This window comes from Budorcas taxicolor, chromosome 1 (genome assembly GCF_023091745.1).
Source record: "Budorcas taxicolor isolate Tak-1 chromosome 1, Takin1.1, whole genome shotgun sequence".
NCBI classification, from domain to species: Eukaryota; Metazoa; Chordata; class Mammalia; order Artiodactyla; family Bovidae; genus Budorcas; species Budorcas taxicolor.
The window spans coordinates 17,324,797-17,351,909 of NC_068910.1; the positions used below are offsets into that span (position 1 = coordinate 17,324,797).

At 49.0% G+C, this 27,113-nt stretch overlaps 1 protein-coding gene across 2 annotated transcripts in view; it reads left to right on the forward strand.

Moving 5' to 3' along the window:
• FLNB (filamin B) overlaps positions 1-27,113 on the forward strand; it is a 138,973-nt gene that overhangs the window by 106,139 nt on the left and 5,721 nt on the right. The window contains exons 29-43 of one of the 2 annotated variants that reach the window (XM_052647481.1): positions 1,451-1,698; positions 4,960-5,031; positions 5,780-5,882; positions 6,591-6,731; positions 9,497-9,625; positions 10,341-10,514; positions 11,249-11,407; positions 11,703-11,906; positions 12,821-12,973; positions 13,075-13,197; positions 15,891-16,157; positions 16,764-16,901; positions 18,240-18,355; positions 21,594-21,726; positions 24,415-24,591. In XM_052647481.1, coding sequence (XP_052503441.1) covers positions 1,451-1,698; positions 4,960-5,031; positions 5,780-5,882; positions 6,591-6,731; positions 9,497-9,625; positions 10,341-10,514; positions 11,249-11,407; positions 11,703-11,906; positions 12,821-12,973; positions 13,075-13,197; positions 15,891-16,157; positions 16,764-16,901; positions 18,240-18,355; positions 21,594-21,726; positions 24,415-24,591 — 2,337 coding nt within the window. The remainder of the gene's footprint in view (positions 1-1,450; positions 1,699-4,959; positions 5,032-5,779; positions 5,883-6,590; positions 6,732-9,496; positions 9,626-10,340; positions 10,515-11,248; positions 11,408-11,702; positions 11,907-12,820; positions 12,974-13,074; positions 13,198-15,890; positions 16,158-16,763; positions 16,902-18,239; positions 18,356-21,593; positions 21,727-24,414; positions 24,592-27,113) is intronic. The other variant, XM_052647489.1, reaches the window with a different exon arrangement.

The following is a 27,113-nucleotide window of genomic DNA, read 5'->3' on the forward strand; positions in this document are numbered from 1 at the left end:
TCAGCACCCACCACAAAATTGAGAAATTCTCTAACACTGGCCAGTATGCCCCCTGTTAGGTCAATGCTGTTCCAGGGACAGCTGGATTGCGTTTTGGTAACCTGTTGTTGTTTCGTCACTAAGTTGTGTCCGACTCTTTGCGACCCCATGGACTGCAGACGCCAGGCTTCTCTGTCCTTCACTATCTCCTGGAGTTTGCCCAGATTCATGTCCATTGAGTCGGTGATGCCATCCAACCGTCTCATCCTCTGTCACCCCCTTCTCTTTCCCTCAGTCTTTCCCAGCATCAGGGTCTTTTCCATTGAGTTGGCCCTTCGCATCAGGTGGCCAAAGTATTGGAGCTTCAACTTTAGCATCAGTCCTTCCAATGAATATTCAGGATTGATTTCCCTTAGGATTGCCTTGTTTGATCTTCCCAAGAGGTAGGGACTTCCTGGCTTTCCAGGCTCTTCTGCCTCCCCCAGCTGAGGCAGGAGACTGCTCAGCCTGGGGTCTCATTTGGCCCCTCCTCTTAGTCTGTCATTCAGGGCCAGACTGTCATCTTCCCTCTACTGCTCACTGTCCCAGCATGTTCTTATCACTCCCTGTTGCTTCCACACTTTGGCTTCTTTTTCCAGCGTGCTTCTTGCACTCCCTGATCTGTTGGTCATCAGTAAAGGGGTGCCATAGATGAGGGGAGGGAGACACTGGTCATCATTTGGAGGCGAAGGTAGTGAGTCTTCCTTAGCCTAGAGTGCCCATCCTTCAGAATTCCCCTTTCTCAGGAATGCCTCTGTCAATGGGGCAACCCTGGGATATATCTTTAAACTTTCACCTAGGAGGCTTCTCTGCAGAACAACCATTGACTGCTTTTTGTTGTTGCACCATGCCGCTCTTGGGGTCTTAGTTCCCCAAACAGGGGTGGAACCCACGTCCCGGGCAGTGAACGTGAGGAACCCTAACCACTGGACTGCTAGGGAATCCCTGGTTATTATCATTATTATTTTTTTGTGTGACTTAGTCCTCCCTCGGTGTTTCCACTGCAGACTGAACTGTCATTCTTAGTGTCCAGCCTGCCTCCATCTGCCCAGTTAGATTTTGAGCATCTTGAGAGCTGAGACTGTGGTGTGCTCCCCTTTGTATGTATCTGGCACTTAAATGCCCAGTGTGTGTTTGCAAATGAAAGTCAACCTTTATCCCCATACCCTGGAATGCCAGCAAAGCAGGTTTAACATATGGCTGTCACTCAGAACTCACAGATGCTCCTTATTTAGTTAATAAGTGATGGATAGAATGCTCCCTGGAGAAGCATCTTCCCTGGGGCACTTCTGGGCCATCCCTCTGCACAGCAGCAGCTGAGGGTCTGACATTCCTTCACAGATAGAACAAAGGTGTGCAGTTTGTTCTCGGGCCTCTAGGGCAGATGTCTGTGGTTTAAGCTCCCATACTTTCCTCTTAAACTTTTCTCCAGGGCCTGGAATCGCCTCTACTGTGAAAACCGGCGAGGAAGTGGGCTTTGTGGTTGATGCCAAGACCGCCGGGAAGGGCAAAGTGACCTGCACAGTTTTAACCCCAGATGGCACTGAGGCTGAGGCTGATGTCATTGAGAATGAGGATGGCACCTATGACATCTTCTACACAGCTGCCAAGCCGGGCACCTATGTCATCTACGTGCGCTTTGGTGGCGTCGATATTCCCAACAGTCCCTTCACTGTCATGGTAAGGAAACTCCCTTCTCTAGAGCGTGCGGTTGTTAGCACAGACGGGAACAGCTGCTGATTGTTAAACCCCGACTGAGACTTCCTGGGCCAGTTTTGTTTTGTGTTGTTTTTTTCTTTTTCTTTTTTTTTAAATCTCCTTAAGCAATCAGGACCTTGCAATAATCCCTAGAGACCCAGGGACACTTTGTCTCTAAGTGGTTTTAAGGAATCATATTGGCAATCAAAGTATCCATCATGCTACTGGGTCTTAGGCCATGTCGTGGCCTAAGCCCAGTTCAGAAAAATTACACTTTGACCCAAAAAATGTCCATAAGTAAAACATTACAGTTTTTCCTTTTGCTGGTCCTTCCTCCTCCCTGCTCCCCTGGAGGAGAGAGGCTCCCATGCTCTTGATGTTAGAGACTTGTCTCTCATGTCCAAGGACTCAAAGTACCTCCAGTTGTGTTTTGGAAAGATTCAGAACTTTGATGATGAGAGGGAAATAGCTTGTCTTTTGAAGCTAGGAACATCTGCAATAAAAGGAAGGCATTATGCAAATCCTCTGGGCCAGAGAATGGCTAGACCCTTTAATTTTCAAGTATGAGTGACATTTAGATCTTCCTTTGATTACTTAGGTTCTTACTCCAGGAAAGGGGGTTAGAAACCTTAGGAGCAGTCCTTCATTTCACCCCTAAAACTAAGCATTGTTGGCCCTGTTACAAATGCCACATAGGAGCAGGCATCAGAGTGAAGTCTGCTGAGCTCAGACTGCCCGCTCGGCACTGTCGCTGCACACTGTCCTCACTGACGTCCTTTGATGTGACGGGAGCAGACCACAAAGTTCACAGACCTCGGTGGCCTGGCCCTATGCATGCATGGCCTGCAAAGCTCCTTCTAATGATTTGACTTTACACAGCAACAGAGAAGGGCGTGAAGACCATTGCAGCAGAAGGTCACGTCTGTCTCCCACTCTATAAACAGCTGTGCCTTTATTCTTTTCCATAGATGTCTGCTTATCTGTAAACACTGTGCCCGAGACCTGGAGCCCTTTTATGTCTCGAGGATAGAGATTCTTGTCAGCCTTTGACACTGTTGACTTGGGAGTGTTTTTCTCCTTCAGGAGAGAAAGAGATGCAGCTAGAGAGTTTATGTCCTAATTTACAGAGAAGTCCCAGTTGTAGCTTTAAGGATCTGTTTCAGCCCACAGGAGTCTTTTCTGGTTGGTTAGATTGGGCAGCGGAGAAGGCAATGGCACCCCACTCCAGTACTCTTGCCTGGAAAATCCCATGGACAGAGGAGCCTGGTGGGCTGCAGTCCACAGGGTCGCTACTAGTCAGACACGACTGAGCAACTTCACTTTCACTTTTCACTTTCATGCATTGGAGAAGGAAATGGCAACCCACTCCAGTGTTCTTGCCTGGAGAATCCCAGGGATGGGGGAGCCTGGTGGGCTGCTGTCTATGGGGTCGCACAGAGTCGGACACAACTGAAGCGACTTAGCAGTAGCAGTAGATTGGGCAGAGGTTGCCATCCTACTGGAGTAATGAGCTGGGGAAAAGAGACCACATTTAGAGGGTGGGAATGAGAAAATCTGGAAGAGAACACCAAGGACCGTTCTAGCAGAAGAGTCAGAAACCTGAAGTAGGGCCCGCCAAACTCTTTAGGAATGAATGTCCCTTCAGCCCTGGGATGCATACAAAGCAAGACTACTTTGTGTAAATGCTCCCCCCTCCCCCAACGACTGCCAAAGGCAGAAGCGGGTGACACTCAGGGCACACGATTTAGGTCTTCATTCTTTGAACTTGCTCCAGCCTTTCCTGGATGGGGTGACTTTTTGTTAATTGGCCTCTTGTGGGTAGTTTTCCTGCCTTCCCCTACAGGCCTGGGGCCAAAGAGACAGGAACATCCAGTACTTCCTTTGTAGCCAATGTGTGCGGGAGCCCCAGCAGGCTGGTTCATTTAAATACATCACACAGGTGCTCACAGCAAGGCATGGGTTTTGCAGCTTCTCTGCCTGTTGCTATTGAGGAGTCATTGATCAAAGGCTATAGCATAGCCATTGAAAGATCTTACTGGCTGAGGTGTCCTGGACTCGCCCCCAGTCTGAGACAGTCTGGAAATTGGGGAATAGGGCTGTTTCAAATGTTGAAGTTTACCAAGCTGCCTTCGTAAGTGAAGCACCTTTCTGACATGCCAGAATTCACAGGAAAGACCAAACATGGGCACAGTTTTCCTCCATAGGGGAGGATTTCTAGTTCTTGTATTTTTATCTATGATACCGTGTGGCATGTGGTCTTCGTTCCCTGACCAGAGATGGAAACTGTGCCCCATGCGGTGGAAGCATAGAGTCTTAACCACTGGACCACCAGGGAGGTATCAACACATACCAAGTAATAAGAGACCCCTTTCCCAATCTCATGCTGCAGGGGTGGCCAGTGTTAGGTTTGTTTTTTAACTTGTACAAGAAGCGTATCAGTTTTGGGACTTTCCTGGTGGTCCAGAGGTTAAGATTTCATCCTTCCGATGCAGGGGCCACAGGTTCAACCCCTGGTCAGGGAACTAAGATCCCACATGCCATGTGGCATGGCCAAATTAACAATAACAACAAGACTACATCAGGGCCTTCCCTGATGATCCAGTAGTTAAGATGCTGAGCTTCCAATGCAGGGGCTATGGGTTTGAAATCTGGCCAAGGTACTAATAAGATCCCACATGCTGCATGGCCAAATAAATAATTTTTAAAAATAAAATGGCAAAATATTAAAAACAACACATCAGGTTACACCGTGCACATTGCTTTGTGTCTTGCTTCCTTCACTCAATGTGCTATAAATGCCCTTCTATATTAATTGATCAGACTTGGTCACCTCTTCAGAGTGGCTACACTGGGGTCCACTGGGCACACTCACATAGTTTCCTTAACCAGCTCCCTTTCAGATGGACATGAGGGTTGTTTCAGCCTCTCCCAGCAATGAATAGCACCAGTAAAATCCCTTGCATACATCACATACCTATGGACTCTCCTGCTAGTATTTCTGTAGTTCTGCTTCCTAGAAGCGGGGTCACGGGTCCAGGGGGCAGGTTTATATGACATTTGAAGAGAGGAGGCCAGCTGGCTGTCCACAAAGGGAGGGAAGAATATGGGCTCCCGCTGCAGTGAGTGGCTCCCTGCTGGGCAGGAGAGATGGGTGTTGGGGGGAGACCTTGGGTGGTAGAATCTACTGAGTAGTGATGTCCCTCCAGTGTGATTCCCAACTAATTTGCATTTGCCACTGACCAGGCCACAGATGGGGAAGTCGCAGCTGTGAAGGAGGTACCGGTAAATGCATGTCCCCCTGGATTCAGGCCCTGGGTACACTTTTGGTTTTTGTTTTTACGTTTTCCCTTTTTCACGTCTGTGTTTACTCACCCTTCATTTTAGAAAAGCTACAGCCTGCTTTTGGGGGACTGCTTAAGCCCTCTGGGTGTCCTGGTCATTGGTTTGTCCCCACTGATCAGCCCATCACCATGACCCCCCGCTTTCTCTCTAATGAGACCCACCCGTGTCATCGTCTGCGCTCCACGAATCGCCCGCCACCATGTCTGTGATCACGCTCGGTGTAGTTGGTCTCCACATTTAAAGAGAAAGACGGACAGCTGTTCTCAGCCCTCCTGCTGACTCTCAAAGCCGCCACTTGCACATCTGGTTTCTGTTCAGGGAGAAAGCCACTGCTGCTCCTTTCTGCCACTTAAAACGCACCTTCTTTTCCAGGCCACCAGCAACTAAACCTTTCCAGGTGGAACCTCTTGGGACTCACAGACATTGCTGTCTCTCACTTTTCCACTTTCCCCGTGGGCACTGCTGGGAATTTCACAAGCAAACAGCCTAGGAAATTTTAGCATCAGTCAGCATGACTCCTCCAATCCCTCAGTTGCTGTCCACTCTGGCCCCAGAGCCAGTTAGACAAAGCCCACAGTGCATGGGCAGCCATACCCTTGAGTCCTGGCTGGACGAGCTTGCAAAATTCCCAGTTGCTCTGACCTGCCCCCTGCAGCTTCTCCAGCCCACACTGGGGAAGTGTTGTCCACTTTACCCAGTGACCGCTGCTTCCTGTTTCTAGGTAACAGAAGAGGCCTATGTCCCAGTGAGCAACATGAACGGCCTGGGATTTAAGCCTTTCGACTTGGTCATTCCATTTGCAGTCAGGAAAGGAGAAATCACTGGTAAGCGCTATTGGGAAAGCCCTCTTGTCCTCACTGGATCTCACTAGCTATCCATATGGTGCCCAGGGGCTGGTTCCACCTGTTCCCCAGACCTGGGGTTCAGAACCCAGCATCCCTGGCTATAGGGAGTCAGTCCATGAGCCCCTGAGATCACAGAATGTTCTGCGTATTTATGTGTGTTTCTGAAGAGCGGTTTCATTCATAACTTGCATGCTGAAGAAAGGACCAGAAATTGTCTATAGGGGAAGAGCCACTGTGTTGATATCTCTCTTGATTGTCAGAGTCCTCTTCCCCCGCCTTTTCCTGCCTTTTCTTACTCTTCCACTCTTCCAGATGTGACATTGTCCCTGAGGTCTGTTGTGTAAGAGTTACTTCTCCTTGCCTTCTTTCAATGCCTGTTTCTCTCTGACTTGATGCTTAACTGATCTGATTGGTCTCGTGGTCTTCTCAAGTCCTGTTTAAGCTTCTAATGGCTGTCAGTTCAAAAGACCCTTTGCTTGTGAGTCTCCTGCTGCATTTTGTGGAAACAAGAGAACAGAATGAAGGCAGGTATGTCTCTGCTTCCTGTTATGGAGCTTGCTGTTTTACAACAGTGAGTGTCCTTGGGTCTGAGAACGTTTGTTGTGAAGGTCACCTGTGCCTCTGTGCTTGGCTCCTCGGGAGACAGTCTTTGGTGGGGTCACCGCCCTGTCTCGTGTGCTCCAACAGGAGAGGTCCACATGCCTTCCGGGAAGACGGCCACGCCCGAGATTGTGGACAACAAGGACGGCACAGTCACTGTCAGATACGCTCCCACAGAGGTCGGCCTCCATGAGATGCACATCAAATACATGGGCAGCCACATTCCTGGTGAGTCGGGTTCTGCGCCTCTGCCGCCGGCCCCGCGGGACTCCAGGAGTCAGGGCGGAAACACCCGGGAGGTTGTTGTCCTTCGTTCAGTCAGATGCCGTGTGGTTCTTGGTGGCAGATTTGCGGATGCAGTATGGGCCTCCCTGCAGAACCAAGCAGCCTGTGACCCCAGCAGATCCGGCTAATTTCCAGCAGGGACGATGCAGCTGAGTGTCCCGGGTCACAGTGCAGGCCCTTCGGTCTGGGATTGTTTCTTTGTCACTGTGCCTAACATGGCCAAGGGATAAAGCAGGGAGAAAAATGTGAGACTTGAGGGACTTTCCAGCCTGGCCTGCAGAGCCCGAAGCAGCATCAGGGTTTGGGACAGAAGAGGTTGTGAGAAGAGGGCATGTTGTTTTATTGTCACTCTGCCCTCGACAAGCAAAACCAACTCACATTTCACCTCCATCCACTTGTGTGCTTGTGCTCAGTTACGTCCGGATTTTTGTGATGTGTTGGACTGTAACCAACCAGGCTCCTCTGTCCGTGAGGATTTTCCAAGCAAGAATACTGGAGTGGTTTGCCATGCCCTCCTTCAGGAGATCTTCCCAACCCAGGGATGGAACCTCCTGTGTCTCCTGCATTGCAGGCGGACTCTTTACCACTGAGCCACTGGGGAGCACAGTGTTTAAATGATTGTTTAAATCGTTCTTTATTTTTTAGTGTAATATTTTAAGTATGTAACCTAGCCAAATAGTTTAAAAATGATGTGGAGGAAGGTTAGCGTTCGCTGCTCATTATTCTGACCTTACTCTCTTCATCTAACATTATAACCTGGAGAGCTTCGCATGTCCGAATACAGTAGAGTGTGTTCACAGTGTCCCACCGTTCAGAGGAACATCACGTGTGCACTGTTCGTCCCATGAGACAAACAGTGTTCTTCCCTGCCTTTTGCGACCGCTAGTCCTGCTGCAGTGAATAGCCTTTCACATCCATCCTCTCACACCTGCAGGGTGTAGCCGAGAGAGTTGCTTTTCAGGGGAGAAATCGCAGGATGCAATCACAGCCACCTGACAGGTCTCAGCAAAGCATCCTTCACCCAGCCTCTTCCTGTTCACCCATCCACCCACCATGTCACAGAGCACCTGCTTTTCCACCAGTTTGCCAGTGGAATATGCTGTCACATTTCTAGATCTTCGCCAAACGGATAGTTAGAAAATAGTATTGCTTTGTTTGCATTTCTCCTATGAGTGAACTTCAGCAGCTTTCTATACTGCTAATTATTATATCTGTTTCTTTTTCTTTGAACTAGACATTTGTGTCCTTGGCTCAACTTTTCTGTTTAATTATTGACCTTTGTCATGTCAGTTTCTGAGGGCAATTTAAATATTGGGGAGATTAGCCCTTTGTGATAGGAGTTGCAAATATTTCTCCCAATTTGATGTTTGTTTTAGTTTATGTGTGAGGATAATATTTGTTCAAAGGCACAGTATATTTACCTGCTTCTATTTAAATATTCTAAAGATGCAGATACAGGAAAAGGGAAAAAATGTCTTTCTACCATATTTCTTCTACTTCTATAACTGCCACTATACCAACAAATATACATGCGATTTTGTTCTAGTTTGGACTGGGATAATGGTATTAATATTGCATAAGAATCTATTATAATGGTTATATATTACTATATGGACTGTAGCCTGCCAGGCTCCTCTGTCCATGAGATTCTCCAGGCAAGAATACTGGAGTGGATTGCTATGCCCTCCTCCCGGGGATCTTCCTGCCCCAGGAATTGAATCCAAGCCTCTTATGACTCTTGCGTTGGCAGGCAGGTTCTTTACCACTAGCGCCATATTACTACATAGGGTGTTATTATATAGATATTATAGTGGGTATTAATATTATATATGGTATTACTATAATGAGATATTGATATTACTATTATATAGCAATTACCCTTTTTATTTTTGTCTTCTACTTTTACCAAGTATTTAATTAATCATCATTAGCCAAAGCATAAAAGAATAAAAACTTGCCATTTAAAAGTCTTTCCTTCTCCAGCATACCAAAAAAATGACACAGGTTTTAGGAAGAATTGTTAAATTTTAATTTTTTCCCTTTTGTTAGTTCCCTGCCTTGATCTGGTTCATATTAAAATACTAAAAAAAAACCCAATCATCTTTCAACTTGGTGAACAAGTATTTTCCTTGCAAATGAAGTATGTCTTATAAATGATTAAGCAGTAGTAAAAACACCTTTTTCGCTTGTTAATGCAACACATGTGGATAATCCCTTGAGTTAGTGTACATAGATCTCCCTCATTATTTTTAATGACCTACAAGTCCAGTGTTTATTTAACCAACCCCCAGTCACTGGACTGTGGTGTCTTTTCCTAATTGACATCTGACCACTTTGAAAATGGAAGTACTTGTGCAGTGTTGGCGGTTGGAGTAGGTGGGCCAGAGGACCACAGTGAGATGGATTCCTGGGGCTGAATGCACAAATTTTGAAAGCCAGAGGCAAATGTCCTTCCCAAAGGCCCTCCCAGTCATGTTCCATGTAGCGAGGGTCATTCCCACCCTGTGGAGCTGTTCTTCCAGCTCAGGACTGTTCGTCTTGTGTGATCACTGGACGGTCCACAGTGAGGAGCCCCTCCTTGCGTGTCCTAGGATGGTGAGCCCTGCAGTCCCCTCTTGCTTCTGCTCTGCCCAGGACACGCCTACCCTTGCTGTTAGGTGAATCATCCCTCCATGAGTCCCAATACTGTGTGTTCTTTGCAAACCCAGAGAGCCCCCTCCAGTTCTACGTGAACTACCCCAACAGTGGGAGCGTGTCTGCGTACGGCCCGGGCCTGGTGTACGGAGTGGCCAACAAAACCGCCACCTTCACCATCGTCACCGAGGACGCAGGAGAAGGTACTGTAGTTTTCGGTTATCGGAGAGTTTAGGGAATGCAATTCCATGGAAGCCTTTAAAAATAAGACTCCTGAACGGTAGAATCTGTCTTGTCTTTTCTCTCTTATGAACCTCTTATTAGAGCTCCTCTGTCTTTCACCCAAAACTGAAATTTTAAAGTCCTTTGTGTTCTGATTAAAGTCACAGTCATACTGTGTTGTTTGTGACTTGCCTGAAATTTAAGTGTGTTTCAGTAGATAACATTTTTCTTCTCTTGTACCTATACATGTATCCCTGGGGCCACATGAATGATTTAGCAGTTTATTCTAGATAAAGCCCTATGCCCATGCCCATGGTCATCACAGACATTTCTAATGTGTGGTTCCAGTGGGATCTTCTTGGTGGCATCCAGCCAACCAGCAGTGACAGTCTGTGTGTGACACTCTCTCCCATATGTGTGACTGGCCTGTGGGGTTCCGTCCCTTCCTCGTCCCACACATCTGGAAGAACAGAACTTCTGAGTCACTTGCAGGAAGAATTCAGAGGGTGGAGTGTCCTCCCCGTGACACTTTGACTGTCAGTCACTTTATTCTGACCTACGTGCCTTGCCTGTGGCTCCCACGGCTTGTGTTGGTCTGTCTGTCCTGGCATCAGGGCTGTCCCAGATGAGTGCTGATCCCCTTTAAAACAAAGAAACCCTATCCCTGACGGTCTCTCCCTCTCCTCCCATTCACAGGTGGCCTGGACTTGGCAATCGAGGGACCCTCAAAGGCCGAAATCAGCTGTATTGACAACAAAGATGGGACGTGCACGGTGACTTACCTGCCCACCTTGCCGGGTGACTACAGCATCCTGGTCAAGTACAATGACAAACACATCCCTGGCAGCCCCTTCACAGCCAAGATCACAGGTAGAGTCGCCAGGCTTCCCGCTCCAATAAGGACCTCTCCCCTCAGACCCGGAGCAGCAGGCTAGGCATAAGTCTGAAATTAAGTCTCACAGCAACTCCTTGGGAACAAACTAAGGGTGCAAGGCCAACATTGGATGGGCTAAATTCCTCCTTCAGCTGGCCATCCCGGGAAAAGAAAGCACACCATTTTTCAGGCACTTATTTGAGCCAGTCTGACTTCAGGGTCCAAAAAAGAAGCCCTCAAAGAGAGGCATTCAGATAATATGTATTGCATGAGTGAATGAGCTCAAAGATGCATCACTCCTAGATAGATTTTTGTCTCCCTTTTAATGATGGGAAAACGGAGGGTTGGAGAGACAGTGGCTCAGCTAGGTTCATGGGTATTCTGGGATTCAGGTGGAGATTATCTGGCTCAGAGCTCTGCTCCTGACTCCCACTGTGCTCTGTGTGTTCAAATCCTGCTCTCAGTGGGATATAAACATGGTCTGTGTGGACCCAGGTCTCTAGTTCCTGCCAGCTACTAGTCTTCCCTGTAACCAGGCATAAAGGCATAAGTAGCAATCTTTCTTTCTTGGTTAGGTCTAATCATTGTCTGGGGCACTTTTTTTTTTTTTCCACTTAACTTGGCTTAACTAATTCTTGCCTGTCCACCTGTAAATGGTGTGCGATATGAGGGCTCTGGAGAGTCAGGATGACCATGTGTAACCGAGCTGTGTTGGGGTGGTGTTTCCCAGATGACAACAGACGGTGCTCTCAGGTGAAGCTGGGCTCAGCCGCTGACTTCTTGCTTGACATCAGCGAGACTGACCTTAGCACCTTGACGGCCAGCATCAAGGCCCCATCCGGTCGTGACGAGCCTTGTCTCCTGAAGAGGCTGCCCAACAATCACATCGGTGAGCCCAGGTTGCCATCTTGAGTGGCAGATGGGGATTCCCACCATGTCGGGGATCCCAGCTGTTGCGTGGGAGATTGGTAGCATCCTGGAATATGACGTGATAAACCCGCTGGGTCACGTGCATGGTCAGAATACAAGCACTTCCACCTTGTGATGCTGGCAACCCTCTTGGACATTGCTAGAAAGTCAAGAAAAAAGTCCTGTTTCCATTCTTTCAAGCTTGTCTCCCTTCTGCTTCCTCCGCTTTACATCACCCTCCCACCTCACAAACCCCAATCTGTGCTCCGGTCCAGGCATCTCCTTCATCCCCCGGGAGGTGGGTGAACACCTGGTCAGCATCAAGAAGAATGGCAACCACGTGGCCAACAGCCCCGTATCCATCATGGTGGTCCAGTCAGAGATCGGGGATGCCCGCAGAGCCAAGGTCTATGGCCGTGGCCTGTCAGAAGGCCGGACTTTCGAGATGTCTGACTTCATTGTGGACACAAGAGATGCAGGTGTGTGCGGGGGCGGACCTAGGGGAAGAGGCTTTGGAACTGGCTTCTTTTGCTCAGATTGTTTTGCCTTTTTATCCTGCCAGCTTTCTTTTCTTTCTAAGCATCCTTCAAACTATCGATCTTTAGACATGGTTATCATTGCAGCCCAGGGTCAGCCGTGAGCTGCTTCACTATCGATACTCCCACCATTGTTCTCAGCTTCCCAGGGTCTCCTTGCCTCATCCTAAGCTAAGAATGTTGGGCCAGCTGGCCCAAGGTCATGTTTAGCTGAGCAGGACTTTCAAGGAAACGAGGAATTTCTTCCTGTTTGCTCTTAGATGGTCTGGATTAGCTTGGCGTGCTCCAAGCTACTCCACCTTCCAGAGTCATGATCTTCTGCCTTTGTGAGTGAAGGACTGCTTCACTGACTTCTGGACAAAGTCACATTCCCCAGGGAAGGAGCTGGAGAATTTCTGGTCCTGACAGGCTGATGTTCTCTATTGATTCCTCAAGTTTGTAAAGCTTTAGATATGCTGTCTTAGTGGTTCCCTGGCAGGATTGCCACGGCATCTAGGAGCAGTTGGAAATGTCAAATTCTCAGGCCTGCAGCTGGTCATAAACCTCCAGGCAGTGCACGCCTTTCTTGGAGGCATGTGGGGAATGTATCTTCCCCAGCGAGTTCTGCAGGACATTGGTGGGATGTTAGTAGAGAGCCTTGAGAAAAGGGTATGGTCAAGGCCATATTCAGCCAGGTTGTTTATTTCAGAGCAGGAACCTGGAATTGACTCTTCTGCCCAGGGCTGTCCAACAGGGCCACTGTTACTGTCTTTTCTGCTGTCCGGAGCATTTGCAGGGGTGGAGGTCCTTTCTGCATTCATCAAGCTCCCCATGGTGATAAGTTGCTGTCACAGCGGCCCCGGGCAACTGTGTTGCAGGTTACGGAGGCATCTCCTTGGCAGTGGAAGGCCCTAGCAAGGTGGACATCCAGACCGAGGACCTGGAGGACGGCACCTGCAAGGTCTCCTACTTCCCCACCGTGCCTGGGGTTTACATCGTCTCCACCAAGTTTGCTGACGAGCACGTGCCTGGTACGTGTGGTCCCCTCTGCTTTCTGCGTCCCTACTTGATTTTCCATAGACACTGTTTGTGGGCTCTGGGCCACTCTCAAGGGCCCTCTCGGTTTTTGCAGGGAGCCCGTTCACCGTGAAAATCAGCGGGGAGGGAAGAGTCAAGGAGAGCATCACCCGTACCAGCCGAGCCCCGTCTGTGGCCACTGTTGGCAGCATCTGTGACCTGAACCTGAAAATCCCAGGTGAGCCTGAGGGGCTCGTGGGTCCAGGCAGTGGGCACCACTGGAAACCAAGTCCAGGGCTTGGCCCAGATGGTACCATACGTGTCTGCTATGTGGGACTACTTTTTGAAAGTGAAAGTGAAATCGCTCAGTCGTGTCTGACTCTTTGTGACCCTGTGGACTGTAGCCTACCAGGCTTCTCCATCCATGGGATTCTTCAGGCAAGAACACTGGAGTGGGTTGCCATTTCCTACTTTTCGAGTTTAATTTTATTTATATACTTGTTTTCACAGAGGCCTATCCATGAAAAGTAAATCTATTTACTTATCCTTCTTCCAGGTGAAAATAGCTTTATCATCACATCACATGGGAGAAAAATAAATAAGCTTTGAGAATTTACTGTCTGTTGACTGGACTAACAGTGAGAGAAGTGACCCTACTGATATTCGTATTTGCAAAGAGGTGTCAGCCCAGTGACATCCTTCTGATTCCCATTTGTCCCTTTCATTCCTAAAATTGGAATGAGGGCTGGGATGCAAGGCTGGGTGGGTGGCTGGGCCACAGCTAGCCCTTTGCCCAAATTAGCCAGTCAGCAGCCTTAGTCTGTCTGAAATGTGGCCCAGTTTCTTTCTATTAAGCAGTGACTGTGTAGGTCACTTGAGGCTCCTCTGGCATGTACTGTGTGGAGTTGTAGGTTTTATGGAGACAGAAAATCTAAACAGTCTTCAGATGAAGCTCATGTTGTGATGAACTTCTGGCTTCTAAATAAAACTCCACAGTGTCTCCCGTCTTTCCTAACTTATCCCATGTCCATTTGCTCTGCCTTCGCAGCAATACTTGATGGTTTCTTCCTTTCTGGATGTCGGTAAAAACCTCATTACTGTAGTGTCCAGATTAAGAGACCTTAAAGAGAGATGCATGGATTATGATCATAAAAATTCATGTGCCAGACTTCCCTGGTGGTCCTGGTTAAGACTCAAAACTTCCGCTGCAGGGAGTGTGCGCTGGTTCAATCCCTGGTTGGGGAACTAAGATACTCCATGCCTCAATATGTGGCCAAAAAAAAAAGAAAAAACGTTCATGTGTTCAAAACCAGGGGAAGTAAGTGTCACCTGGTATCCCACCGTCCATGGAGACTGTGGTTCATGTTTGAGGTCCAGAGCTGGACCTTGGGTGCCTCCAGCCTCCGACAGACAGGCTCCATCTCAGGTCACACCAATGCACTTCTTGCTCACTATATTGTGGGCATCTTTCCACACTAAAATACACTTCCCCATCATCTTTGATTGGCTGCCTAAGAGTCCATCTCACCTCTGCGTACATACATCATCATCTCAGGTACTCTCATCTCCATCCCTTGACCTCTTTAATCAGTGCCCTGTGACACCTCTCATCGCAGTGGACTGATGCCCAGGAATGGGATTGCTGGGCCCACACGGTTCAGGTGCCTCTATGCCTCAGCAGCCAGTCCTCCAGAAAACAAATTGGTGTTTCTCCATTTCCCCACTGGTACTGAGTAAGCACATTCTCACATTGATCAGCCTGATGGAAAGAAAGTTTGCAGTTCCATTTCTCCAGTCGCTAGGCAGATGAACCGTGTTGTCGTTTCTTCACTTTCCTTGCTTGGGGAATTCTGCTTCCTGTCCCCTTGGCCTGTGTGTCTCCTCTGTGTGTGATGAGGACGGCTACCCTTTCTCTCAAGTCACATCTGACTCTGACTCCCTCCTCTTTTCAGTGCTCCCTGATGACTCTGGTGGAGACTCCCTTTCCCCCTCCTTACCTAAAGCATCCCCTCTCGTCAACTAGAAGGGAGCAGAGGCCCTGCAGACCCAGGTCGTGTTGGGTGACCTCCCCTCAACCTCCTTCCTGCATCCTCAGGGCTCAGAGTCACGAGTTGCTACCCGGAACCCATAGGGCTGGAGGGTGCAGTTTCGTGGTGCCCTCGATGATGCCATTACTTGGTCACCTTGCTTGCGGCATGCCTGACTCCACCACGTCATGCAAGCACAGTCGCTGGCATGGCCGAGCACGTCGTGTGGAACAGACACGGTCTGCTTCCTAGTGCTGGGGACCCAAGGCGCTGTGTTTCTGGAAGCGCAGCCTCTGGTCTTCAGTTTGCTCAAAGCTTTGCTCACGCGTGGTTTTCCCTTTGCCACTGGGACCGACCCAAGTTCACTTTGTCCTCTAAATGCATTTAGACTTGTTACCTAGAAGAAATGCCAATGCTTCTTGACAGTGCTTTTTGTGTTCTTACCTATGGAAAAGAGCCCCTGTAAGCATGCTGATACCCCCATGTCACATTGGTTTAGAAACATCTGAGCCATCTTTATTGTCATGTACACGCTGTGACTATCAGCTCAGGCTCTGGTTTGAAACCTCTGTATGGAATTAACTCTGAGTTAATTAACTCTGAGCTGAATTAACTCAGCTCCAGCCAGGAGGGCTGTACAGTGCCCCCAGGGCACTTATCAGTGCCCCCAGAACGTTCTCTGCACTGGGTGGCCGGAGGGGCCCTGCTCTCTCCATGCTGACCACAAGCACCCAGGGGTCTGAGGGAGATAGGAGGGCAAGCATCCAGCTGGGATGAGAGGAAGCCTGAGCACCCCACACCCCTGAGCTGCACTCACTTTGCCTTCTTCTGCTTGCCCTGCATGTCCTGTTCCACCTCGGGCCCTCGCCCTGATCCTTCTCTGTTTCTCCCTGCCCCCTTTCAGAAATTGACAGCAGTGACATGTCGGCCCATGTCACCAGCCCCTCTGGCCGCGTGACCGAGGCGGAGATTGTGCCAGTGGGGAAGAACTCGCATTGCGTCCGGTTCGTGCCCCAGGAGATGGGCGTTCACACCGTCAGCGTCAAGTACCGTGGCCAGCATGTCACTGGCAGCCCCTTCCAGTTCACTGTGGGGCCACTGGGCGAGGGGGGTGCCCACAAGGTCCGGGCAGGCGGCCCTGGCCTGGAGCGAGGAGAAGCCGGAGTTCCGGGTGAGCGTTCTGGGCAGCTTTTTTTTTGTTTGAGAAGACTGAGCTCAGCCCAGCGGCGTGAGCACCCTGTACCCTTCGCCCTGTGCTGAAAGGAAGACTTTGTATGCGTGATTCTGACTGGTGGTATGAAGGGGCTTTCTTTAAAACAGGCTTCCATGGCTAAAGACATATGGGAGTTGCTTGCTAATCCAAAACTAAACAAGTGTCTCCCTGAGGGACTTCTTGGAGCCTGTAATTTAAGAGTGAGTGTTGTGAGTGTCTCAGAGAGGATCAGGGTCATAAAACTGTTTCCAGAGCATCTTGCAGGTATGGAACATGCTAGAATTCTTTAAAACTGATGGCAGTGGTCCCTTGCAGTAGTGGTTGCTGGGTGGGAAAATCTGTGGAAACCAAACTGCACAATCTCATCTTGTTCTGGTTTGGTTTGCGTGTATTCAGAAGACGCTCTGATGCCATGAACTTTGTGTAGTCATGGACGGTGCTTAGCACACATCTGCACTGCCCTTGCTTGGGCTCTGCTTGGGATTAGAGAAAGAGGAAAACGCTGGGAGCAAATGAAACCCAGTACCAGGGCTCAGTCGCTGACCAGATGTTTCTCTGTCTCAGCGGAGTTCAGCATCTGGACCCGGGAGGCAGGCGCCGGGGGCCTCTCCATCGCTGTGGAGGGCCCCAGTAAGGCCGAGATTACATTCGATGACCATAAAAACGGATCCTGTGGTGTGTCTTATATTGCCCAGGAACCTGGTAGGTACTCAGGGGCCAGTGGGGAGGACATTGTCCTTGTTTGGGGATGGTTGGTTGTAAGGAATAAAACTCGTCAGGCTAGCACCAGTAGAGGAGTTTTTCTGTATGGGCACTTGGGAATGTCTCCTAAAAACCCAGTTGCGGTGTATCCCCCAGGCCTTGAAGGGGCAGGAATTCTTGTTCTCCCTGTCTCTTGGCCTCACTCTGTGTGCTCTTGTTCAGCTGGTTCATTGTCCCCACTGAGCAGCCTCTCTTGACCCGCCCTCGACCAGTGGCTGGTGTGTCTGCCCTGGAAGAGACGCCTCAGCATCTGAGCTCCCTTGAGCAGGAGTCTCAATCTTTCCTATGCCATGGATTCTTTGGCATCTGGTGAAGGCCCTGGGGACCATCTCAGGAAATATCTTTAAACACATGAAATAAATTACTTTGGATCATAAAAGAAATCAATTAAAGTATTGTTTTCAAAATCTTTTTAAAGGAACAGATAAGTAACTTAGCAATGGATACAGGTTTTCATGAATACATTAAAGCATATGACTTGGTGATGGTCTGTTAACTCTCGTAGTTTCTAAGTGGTAATGAGTATAACTGCTGTGTCAGGATACATATAAAACTGAAACGTGATGGTTTTTTGGTGACAAAAATCACAATTCTTAATGCACTGTGATTTCTTGTCAGCATTTCTAGAGGAAGGCAATGCTAAATTACAGTTAGAGCTTAGTAGAAATAAAGATATAGTTTTCTCCCGTTCATGTTTGGTGGATCTCCTGAGTCCTGTGCACAGATCCTTTGTGCAGCAGCCCTGTTGGGCCCAGGTTAAGCATCCCCGCCCTTCCTCCTTGGCTGAATTTTCTTCTTAATCATCACTCTGCTTCTACCCCTGTTGTCACAGTTTCTGTCCTACTCTTCATCGTTCAGGATTGATAATGGGATCCTGGCCACATGAAACCCTTCTTATTCTTAAGTATATAACTTCTGATACAACTCTTGGTCATAAGCCTCTCCTTTGGAAAGAAATTGGGCATACACGCCAGATGTTGATGTGTGTATGGGTTCACATATACACAGGCAAAGCACAAAAGACACACTTCAGTGCTTTAGTCTTTGAAATTGTTAAACACAATATCTAAGATGGAAAAAAAAAAGAATACGTGTCCTCATTCAGCTAAGAAAATAGCGTTGGCCTGGTGAGAGCCGAGTGACCGTCTCAGTCACAACCATGGGTGGGGAGGTGCTGTGGGCAGAGAGGGAGGGTCTCTCTTCTCCCAGAACCAGGCAGATGCTCTGGGACTGCCCTCCTGGAATCTCTGACACGGTGGGACTCTCCTCTCCCCACAGGTAACTACGAGGTGTCCATCAAGTTCAATGACGAGCACATTCCCGAAAGTCCCTACGTGGTGCCGGTGATAGCGCCCTCGGACGACGCCCGCCGCCTCACTGTTCTGAGCCTTCAGGTGAGACGCAAGGAAACATCCATCTCCTTGGCCACAGCCTGACCAGTGAGGCCCTGGACTCCCACAGCCCCTTCAATCTCCGACTCTGTGCCAAGCGCCCTGGTGCATTCTGACCATAGATGCCTCCAGTCGTAGGGGAGCTTTCCTGGGCCAGAGTCACATTTAGGACAGGAGACTGTTGGGGCAAGCAAAAAGCAGCCACGGTCAACAAAACTCCTTAGCATTTGGGAATGAGTTTGTTTTCTAAATATTTATCCAAGAGAAACAAAGAAGGCCTGTTAATCATTGGTTAAGGGATAAGGAGGGCTTTTGAAACAAAACAAATGCAAAACTAACAGTTCTGTGATGTTCAGCTTGCTATTATTGGCTTCCTTTTCCTCAAGAAAGTCAATTGTGATTTATTTTACGAGGCTGATTTATTTATAATAAGTGTGTGCAAGCCACTGTGTTAAGAATTGAATCAGTGTTACTTCCCAGTCCTTGCAACAGCCTGGTGAATAGGTTTTTCTTGACCCCCCTTTTAAAGATAGAAAAACTGAGGTGCAGAGAAGATACAGCTCCTAGGAACCAGCTAGAGTGAGGCTCCAGAAGCTTGCTGTTAATAGTCACCACCTTAATGCCAGTCCTGGCATTGTGGCAGGTGGTTATGTAGCCCAACCTATTAGAATGGCAGGAAGTGCAGTTTCTCACCCTGGCTTAAAGAGGGCACGTCATTCAAGGTTGCATTAGAGTCTTCAGCAAACTGAGACCATTGGGGATGCCTTTGGGTCTTAGGACACTGAAGATAACTAGCTGTCTGAGTCAGCTATAGCAATTTGGCTGTGATATAACACCAGAATCTCAAAAGATGATTTCTGGTTAAAGGGATTTCTCTAGAACCATCAGCGGCCCCTGGGTCTTGAAAATAATGGATAGATGAAAACTCATCCTTGTATCTCAGATTGATGATCGGTATCTTTGGACCTGGGTCCATGCACTTGGTTTATATTTGAGAGTCTGACTCCTCCCGAAGGGAAACTGGTACTGCTAGTTGTCCCAAACATTAGGGAACCCAAACAGAACCCCAACCAGAGTCACAGTCTGCAGATTGGAGTGGCCTCTGGCGAGTACCAAGGGTGCTGACTGGTCACGGCAGGGCAGATGTTTTCCTTGCGTTTCATTTAAAGGCTTCTTAACAGAAGTCGCTTCTGTGGCCAACGTAACTAAAACCTACGGAGGGAGATAAACCCAGCGTTTGTTGAGGGGCTCAGAGCTGCCTTCATGCATCTCGAAGATTTCTTTTGGATCTTCCGAGGTGTTTATCTCCCTCTTGAGGATTTAGTGGCAAGCAGATTCAGGTAACGTAAATGGTTCCATTCAAAAGGAGCTGATGTGGAGTAGTCACCTCCAAGAGACTTCTGTCGAGTCCTCTTATGGCCGCTTGGCCATGAAATACTGAAATAAGTGTGCAGCAGGCTGGTGTGTCCATTCAGCTTTTGTAACCCGCTGCGACAACAGGAGGGACTTGTGTGTCAAGTTGGTCCCCTGTTCTCCCCTGGTTACTTGATGCCAAGGGATATGTAAAGTATTTTCTGGAGGTTTACTAGCAAGCTACACGGCAACATCTGGGGCTGGTTAGGAAAGACAGGCTTGTTTTTGTCTTGCGTTTGAGACTTTTTAGAAAATTGGAGTTGGCTGGCATTCTGTAGGGGAGGCGGTTGGTTGGATGGGGGTGGTCTGGTGATCAAAGACTCTGTAATTTTGGGTTCGTTCCTCCCTCGTCTGTAACCTCTACAGCGGCTCAGTCTAGTAGAATGTTCTGCAACAGTGGGAATGTCCCATATCTCCAGGGGCAGCCGTGAGCCACTTGCAACTCTTCGGTACTTGAAATGTGGCTAGTGTAACTGAGAGACTGAATTTTACAGTTGGATTGAATTCAGTTTATATATATATTTATATATATATCTCAGTTTATATATATATACATAAAACCCCATGTGACTAGTGACTACTAAACTAGAGGGCACAGCTTTAGCGCCTTGCCAAGGTGTAATCCTCGGACCAGTCTCAGCATCACATGGGGACTTACTGGAAACCTGGAATCCCAGGCTCTGGCCCCAACCTACTGAATCAGAATCTGCACTTTCACAAGACCCTTGGGTGCCTCGTGGCACGTTGAGTATGAGCCGTGCTGCTTGAGAGTTATCATCTGAGTAGCCGTCCGACCAAGTTTATGTCAAAATTGTTGCCTTGTAAAATTTTGCTCTTCAGGAACTGGCCAATCTTGAAATACCTCAAGCATCTGAACTTCTAATCCTTTTTCCCAGCAGAGGATACAGTTTCCAAGAGAAACCATGGAGAGTGAAACTCATCCAGTAAAGAGCAAAAGCTATACTTCTCCCATGTTTTCTTTGTGGGGGGGGGGGGGTGGGGGGGGAGGGGACGAGGACACTGAAAACTTCCAAGTGTGTGTTAATATATAAGGAGAAGCTGACATTTCTGTTTTAAAACTATCCGATGTATGGGCCAGGCCTTATGCTGAGTGCCTTGAATGCACAACTTCGTTTAATCCTTGCACCAGCCTTCTGAGGTAGATTTTAGTTATGCCCATTTTTACAGATTGAGGAAACTATGGCTCAGAGAGGTTCAGCAGTAGTTACATACCTAGGAAATGGCAGCAACCGCAGATCCTGCTGATTTTTAACCACTGTGCAGTACTGCTTGAAAGAAAAATCACGGGTAGCCCTTTACAGATTTATTAGAAGTTCTCTTCCTCTCCACCCATGAGATTAAAAAAAAAAACTTTGTTAGTGACTGCACGGTTTTATCAGCTGCTAGGTCACTCCTAAAACTAGGGTGGAGAATGGAAGGGTTTTTTTGTTCTTTCTTTTTTTTTGGTGGTTGCTGGGGGTGGATCTGGAAGATCCTGGGTTTTCTGGCCTGTACAGGTTTGTTTGGGATGCTGAAACTGTAATCCTGTTGACCAGGATGTCTCAAGTCTCTAAACCCAGGAACCATGTCTGAGTCAAGATGGTTTGGATACAAGACTGTGCAGATGTTTATTTCTGCTTTCTGATATTTAATGCTGGAAATGTGGAATTACTCACCTGCTCTTTTGTTGCCAGATATTATATAATAAAACATGTTTTAGGCATATTTGCCTGAGAACTGTCCCCCCAGGAATCCTGGGTTGGCATGGTGTGTGCTGCTGAACAAGAACGCCAAGGGCGGTAACGTGTCTCATGTGTTGACTTCTCAGGAATCGGGATTAAAAGTTAATCAGCCAGCCTCCTTTGCTATAAGGTTGAATGGGGCAAAAGGCAAGATCGATGCAAAGGTGCACAGCCCCTCTGGAGCCGTGGAGGAATGCCACGTGTCTGAGCTGGAGCCAGGTAAGCGCCAGCGCCCCCACTCAGGAATGTTTCTGCAAGTGACTCCCCCAACGGAGGTGTCGTCGGCCTCTCCGAGGCCTTTGGATTCCCTTTGCTATTGCCAGACGCTGCTTACAAATGAGGGTATAAACATTTGCTAGGGACAGACGTTGAGATATAATACCCCTTCTATTTTTTTTTTTAAACAAATATGTCTTTATTTTCAGTTGTTTTTCAGATTATTTCACATGACATTCATTGTGATGTTCTCATCTTTTAAGTAAATATCACAGATTTTTACTGTTGACCTTATGAAATGAATAAGTACACTTTGACCTCAGTTTACTCTGAAGGGAAGGTTGATTGATGTAAATGATAATCCGCAGTATTCCCTGGTGGTCTAGGGCTCTGTACTCTCACTGTTGAGAGCCTGGGTTCAATCCTTGGTTGGGGAACTATAACCCTGCAAGCTTTGCTGCCAAAAGAAAAAAAAGAGATAGATAATCTGGGTCCTCAACAGGACTTAGTAGCATGGGATTTTCTTGCTCGCCACCTTGGTTGGTGTGTGGAATTGTGTGATGTCAATCAGCTTTAACAAGACCATTTTGCAGTGAGCATATATGAAGTGTCAAGAGTTGACAGGAAGGTAAGACTGAGGTAGACATGACTCCTGCTCCTCAAGGCGGAGCAGACTTTAGGGAGGACCTAGAGAGAGTGAGCCAGAAAAATGCAGTGCCCTGGTAAGGACCCTTGCTGATCTCCCACAGCACAGAAGATTTGAGAATTTAATGGTAAAGATGATCAGAGCAGGAGAGGAAAAGGGTTTCTGCCTTGACGTGGTCAGGAGGACTTCTCAGAGGAGGTAACACTGAGTGTGGGCCTGCTGCGTAAGGGCGGGCCCTGCAACCACTGCCCTTGCTGGGTGTTTGCCGTGTGCCCTGCTCTGTGCACAGTGAGGGTAGACACTTGAAACCTGGGTTAGCATTAGATAACCAGACTAGACCAGATTAGAATTAGACCAAGAATGCCTTGGTTCATCTGAAAGACATGGTCATGAGCTGATGCTCCCAGAGTGGTTCATGTGAGAAACTAGCATTAATCAGCAGTGCTAGAAATGCAGAGGAAGGACTTGAGGCCAGAGTGCAGTTGGCCATAGGGAATGAATTCGGGAAGGTTACATGTAGCTTGGCGATAGGGTTGAAAGACGATGATGCAGTTAGGAAAACTCAGGACAGTGGCCATGGGTGGACGAGGGTTGGTCGATGACTTATTCAGAGTTTCAGTTCAGTTCAGTCGCTCAATTGTGTCTGACCCCTTGCAGCCCCGTGAACCACAGCACGCCAGGCCTCCCTGTCTATCACCAACTCCTGGAGTCCACCTAAACCCAAGTCCATTGAGTCGGGGATGCCATCCAACCATCTCATCCTCTGTCATCCCCTTCTCCTCCTGCCCTCAATCTTTCCCAGCATCAGGGTCTTTTCCAGTGAGTCAGCTCTTGACAAGTTACAGAACACCCATCTCAAACCAACTCACATAATAAAGGGGGTCCATTACACACATTAAAAGGATCTATTCAGGATCGCAGATGGGTTTCAGTGACAATTTAATTCAGCCATTCAGCTACTTTCTCCATGGCCCCAAACATCTCTGCTCTTGCTTCTGATCTGTGGGCCTCATTTTGCAACAGCCTTCCTCTTGGTGGCAAGATAGCTGCAGTAGCACACAACGCCAATCAAGGGAAACACCCTTTCCTCAAGATTCTTTCTCAGAAGATGCTCTGTTTGCAGAAGTCTTCAGCAAACCTCCCTTCCTATCTCACTGACACACATGCTCCTTCCTGTGGCTAAATGCTATGTGCTAATTGACTTAGGCTTGGATGAAAAGGGATTTCTCCCCTCACTCTTCCCCATTAGCTTGACCCAGTCAAGGACCATGCCTGGGCGTGGGATCAATTTCCCTGAAACACATTGGCTTTCTGAGAGGAGGAGTGGTTCCCAGCTGGGGACTGGTGGGGCATGGTGCAGTGCTGAAGGATATATGGGTGACAGTTCCATGTGGGCAGAGTCCAGAAGAGACTAGAAGAGGGTTTGGGTGGAACTTTGAGCAACAGAAGTTCTAAAGCGGGTGGAGGGTACGAGGAGCCAGGGAGCGACTGAGACCAACTGAAGGAGAACAGAGTCTGCCTCTCAGCTGAAAGCCCTTCAGGAAAGAAGGGGGCTGTCGAGGGGTGCGTGATGGGAAGATATTCTAGGTGTCCATTTCAGCTAACAGATCCTCTTGCCACAGCCTGTGACCCAAACGCAGAGTGAGAAACCTGGCTGTTGCCTTGTGGGGCAGCTGCTAGCTTGGAGCTTACTTAAGGAGCATTAATGTCTGATGAAACCATTTTTCCCCCCTTCAAGTGGCCAAGCAGAGAAACTTTGCCAGAAGTGAGCTTTCTGTAAAAGAAGCGAACCTCTGAGGCTGAGGCCACAGGGATTAAACACTGCGTTCGAGATCTGAATGCATTTCCCGCAGGGCAGCCTAGGGACCAGATGCAAAGAGGCCCATCTGGTTTAGATCACCAACACTGGGTGCCAGGCTTGCGGTAGAACCGTGGTCTCATTAGTAACCTCAGGTGGGCCCTCTCAGGTTGGCCTCCTGTCCCCCACCCATCAGGGTTGTGTCCACGGGCCCCGTTGTACCCTGTGCCTTTGCTCATTCTCCCAGATAAGTATGCTGTTCGCTTCATCCCCCACGAGAATGGTGTCCACACGATCGACGTCAAGTTCAACGGGAGCCACGTGGTTGGAAGTCCCTTCAAAGTGCGCGTCGGGGAGCCTGGACAAGCGGGGAACCCCGCCCTGGTGTCGGCCTATGGCGCAGGGCTCGAGGGGGGCTCCACAGGTAACACGCTGCCTCTACCTCTCGTCTGCAACGAGCTGGCCCCAGGGAAGAGCAGATAGGGCTTTGCAAGCCCTGGGAAGCCAGCTGCCTGCCTTCCCCAGGGAAGCTGCAGTCAGCTGTCTCCCTTTCCCAGGTCCTTTTAGGATCAGGACACTGATAGGCAATTCAACACAGCATCTTTCGTTTTGAGGATGCGCAGAGTTTGTGATGCATGTAACGGGCCTCCAGGGAGGTCCCCTACCTGACAGCTCCCTTAGTGGTCTCTGGGCTCCTAGAAACATATCAGATCTGCAGTAAGACCTGTCTCAGCCAGGCTCCTTCTTATTCTGATCCTAACAGAGGAGGGGAAAATCCCCAAACAGTCAAATTCATCTTTAACCCTTGACACAAATAAGACAAGTTAGCTTGTAAAAAATATGGGCAGGGAGGAAACAGGTAAAGTTCCATCTTGCTTCTCGCCCCTCCCTCCCTCTGGGTCCAGAAGGAAGGATGGCTAACACATCAAGGGAGGGTCTTCAGATTGTCTCTCTGTTGGTGTTCAGTCCTGGTCACTTGGTTGCTTAGCTAATCGGTTCATTAAAGAAGCAGACATGGAGTTTTGCTTTTATTGAATAGCTATGGTCTTAGTGCTGTTTGCGTTGTAGTACAACTTGCTGTTGTCACCTGACATCCTAAGGAACTTTCCGTGTCAAGACCTACAGATCTGCCCACCTCGGGTGTCTGCAGTTAGTGTCCGTGCTGTGAATGCAGAGGTGGGCGTCGGCCATGCCCAGTGCATCACTTTCATGCAAGGTGCCAGGGTGGGTTTCTCTGCAGGCATGGATCTGCTGGGGCACGGCTGCCATCTGGGTGTTACTTTGGGCTCTCTTAGGAAGGCAGCCCAGTTTCTTGAGTCCCTTGGGTATGCACATTCTGCTTTTAGTGTTCCCTGGTTGGGTGAGTGAGACAGAGCGGACCCCCCTCACCCATGGGCGAGGGGATGAGCAACTGTGGTTGCCTGGTAACCAGCCCCGAGGAGCAGCAGGGCCCGAGGGACCTGGCCAGGTGCAGGAGTAACTGACCAGCTGGCTAGCCACACTGAGACTCTAGGCCAAAACAGTGGCCTCAGCAGTACTTCCATGGGCTCTGTGTGAGGACTCCCCATCTCCCCAGGCCCATCTAGTCTGGCTCCACCGAGGTCTGGGCCAGCAGCTTGCCCTTTGCAAGAAACACAGGACTGCTTTGGCCTGGGACATGTCTGCTTTACAGATGAGCAACGTGGGGCTTAGAAAGGTTGAGCTGCTCCCCAACACTACTTAGCTTGGAGGGGCAGAGCTGAAATCTGTCCGGGTTCACAGCCTCGAGGCCTGTTCCCTTACCCGCTTAGTTCTGCTGCTTTCCTAAGAGGCAGCCTCACCCCGAGGCAGCAGCTACACTCCTGGCCTGCTTTGTGGGATGTCCTACACCAGGACCTCTGTTTTCCCAGCTGCCTTGAAAGGTCTCCAGGCAGCAGCAGTGCAGGCATTTGGCCCCTGATGCGCCATCCACCCTTGAAGCCCAGGCGGGGTCCTCCTGGCACTTGGAGCCCCAGCAGGCCTCAGGCCAGGCCCCACCGTGGCCACTGCAGTGTCCCACGTTGCCAGCAGCCACCTCATCCCCTGCTGGATCGCACCTGCAGTGCTGGGGCCCCTGGTGCTTCCTCTTGGCTGTTGGCACACAGGCCTTCTCAGGAGCTCGGGTTTCAGACTGTGCTTTGCAGGCACTGGATGCTGCTGAGGGAGGGAGCTGGTCTTCCAGGGAGACTCCCAGCCGGGAGCAGGAGGTACAGAGCACGTCTGTTTCAAGCCCTGTGTAAATATTGCTCTTGTCAAGGGGAAGGCGTCTTGTTTTTCTAGCCCTCCCGCTCCCAGGCCTTTTCCCAAATCTGCATCCCCGGCTTACACAGCTGCAGTGTGTGTGGAATGAAAAGGTGTCTGTGTACGGCTGCCGGAGGGCCCGCATCCTGACCCTCGGCACAGAGCGGCTTCCCTGTGTTTTTATGGGTGGGTTTGCTGTATCTCTTGGCTCAAGCTTTGAATGGTCCATTCTGCAGGTTTTGAAGCATGGGAATGTGGAGAATTTGGGGTGGGACTCTTAGCTGCAGAGGGGCTGAGAAGGCCAGCAATGACACCAGGGAGTTCCAGGCTTCTCTGCTTGGAAGAGCCATTTTCTTGATAAAATGCTCCGGAAACCCCACTTTGCACGAGGTGTATGAGCACAACCTTTGTCCAGCACCCTTCACCCACACATGGGGATGCGGGGGGACACTAGAGAAAGCCCGAGAGCAGCAACAAAGACCCGGTGCAGCCAAAAAAGTAATTAATTTTAAAAAAAGAGAGCAGTAATTTTGGACTTAATAAACAAACAGAAAAAGCAAATATTACACTAGAAAAATAACACATAACAGGGCCATGCCCACAGATGTGTCCTGGGTCCTGGTTCTAGCTGGAGGCAGTGGTGAGAGGGAACTCCTGTGTGGATTTTCTTTCTCACATCCACTCTCG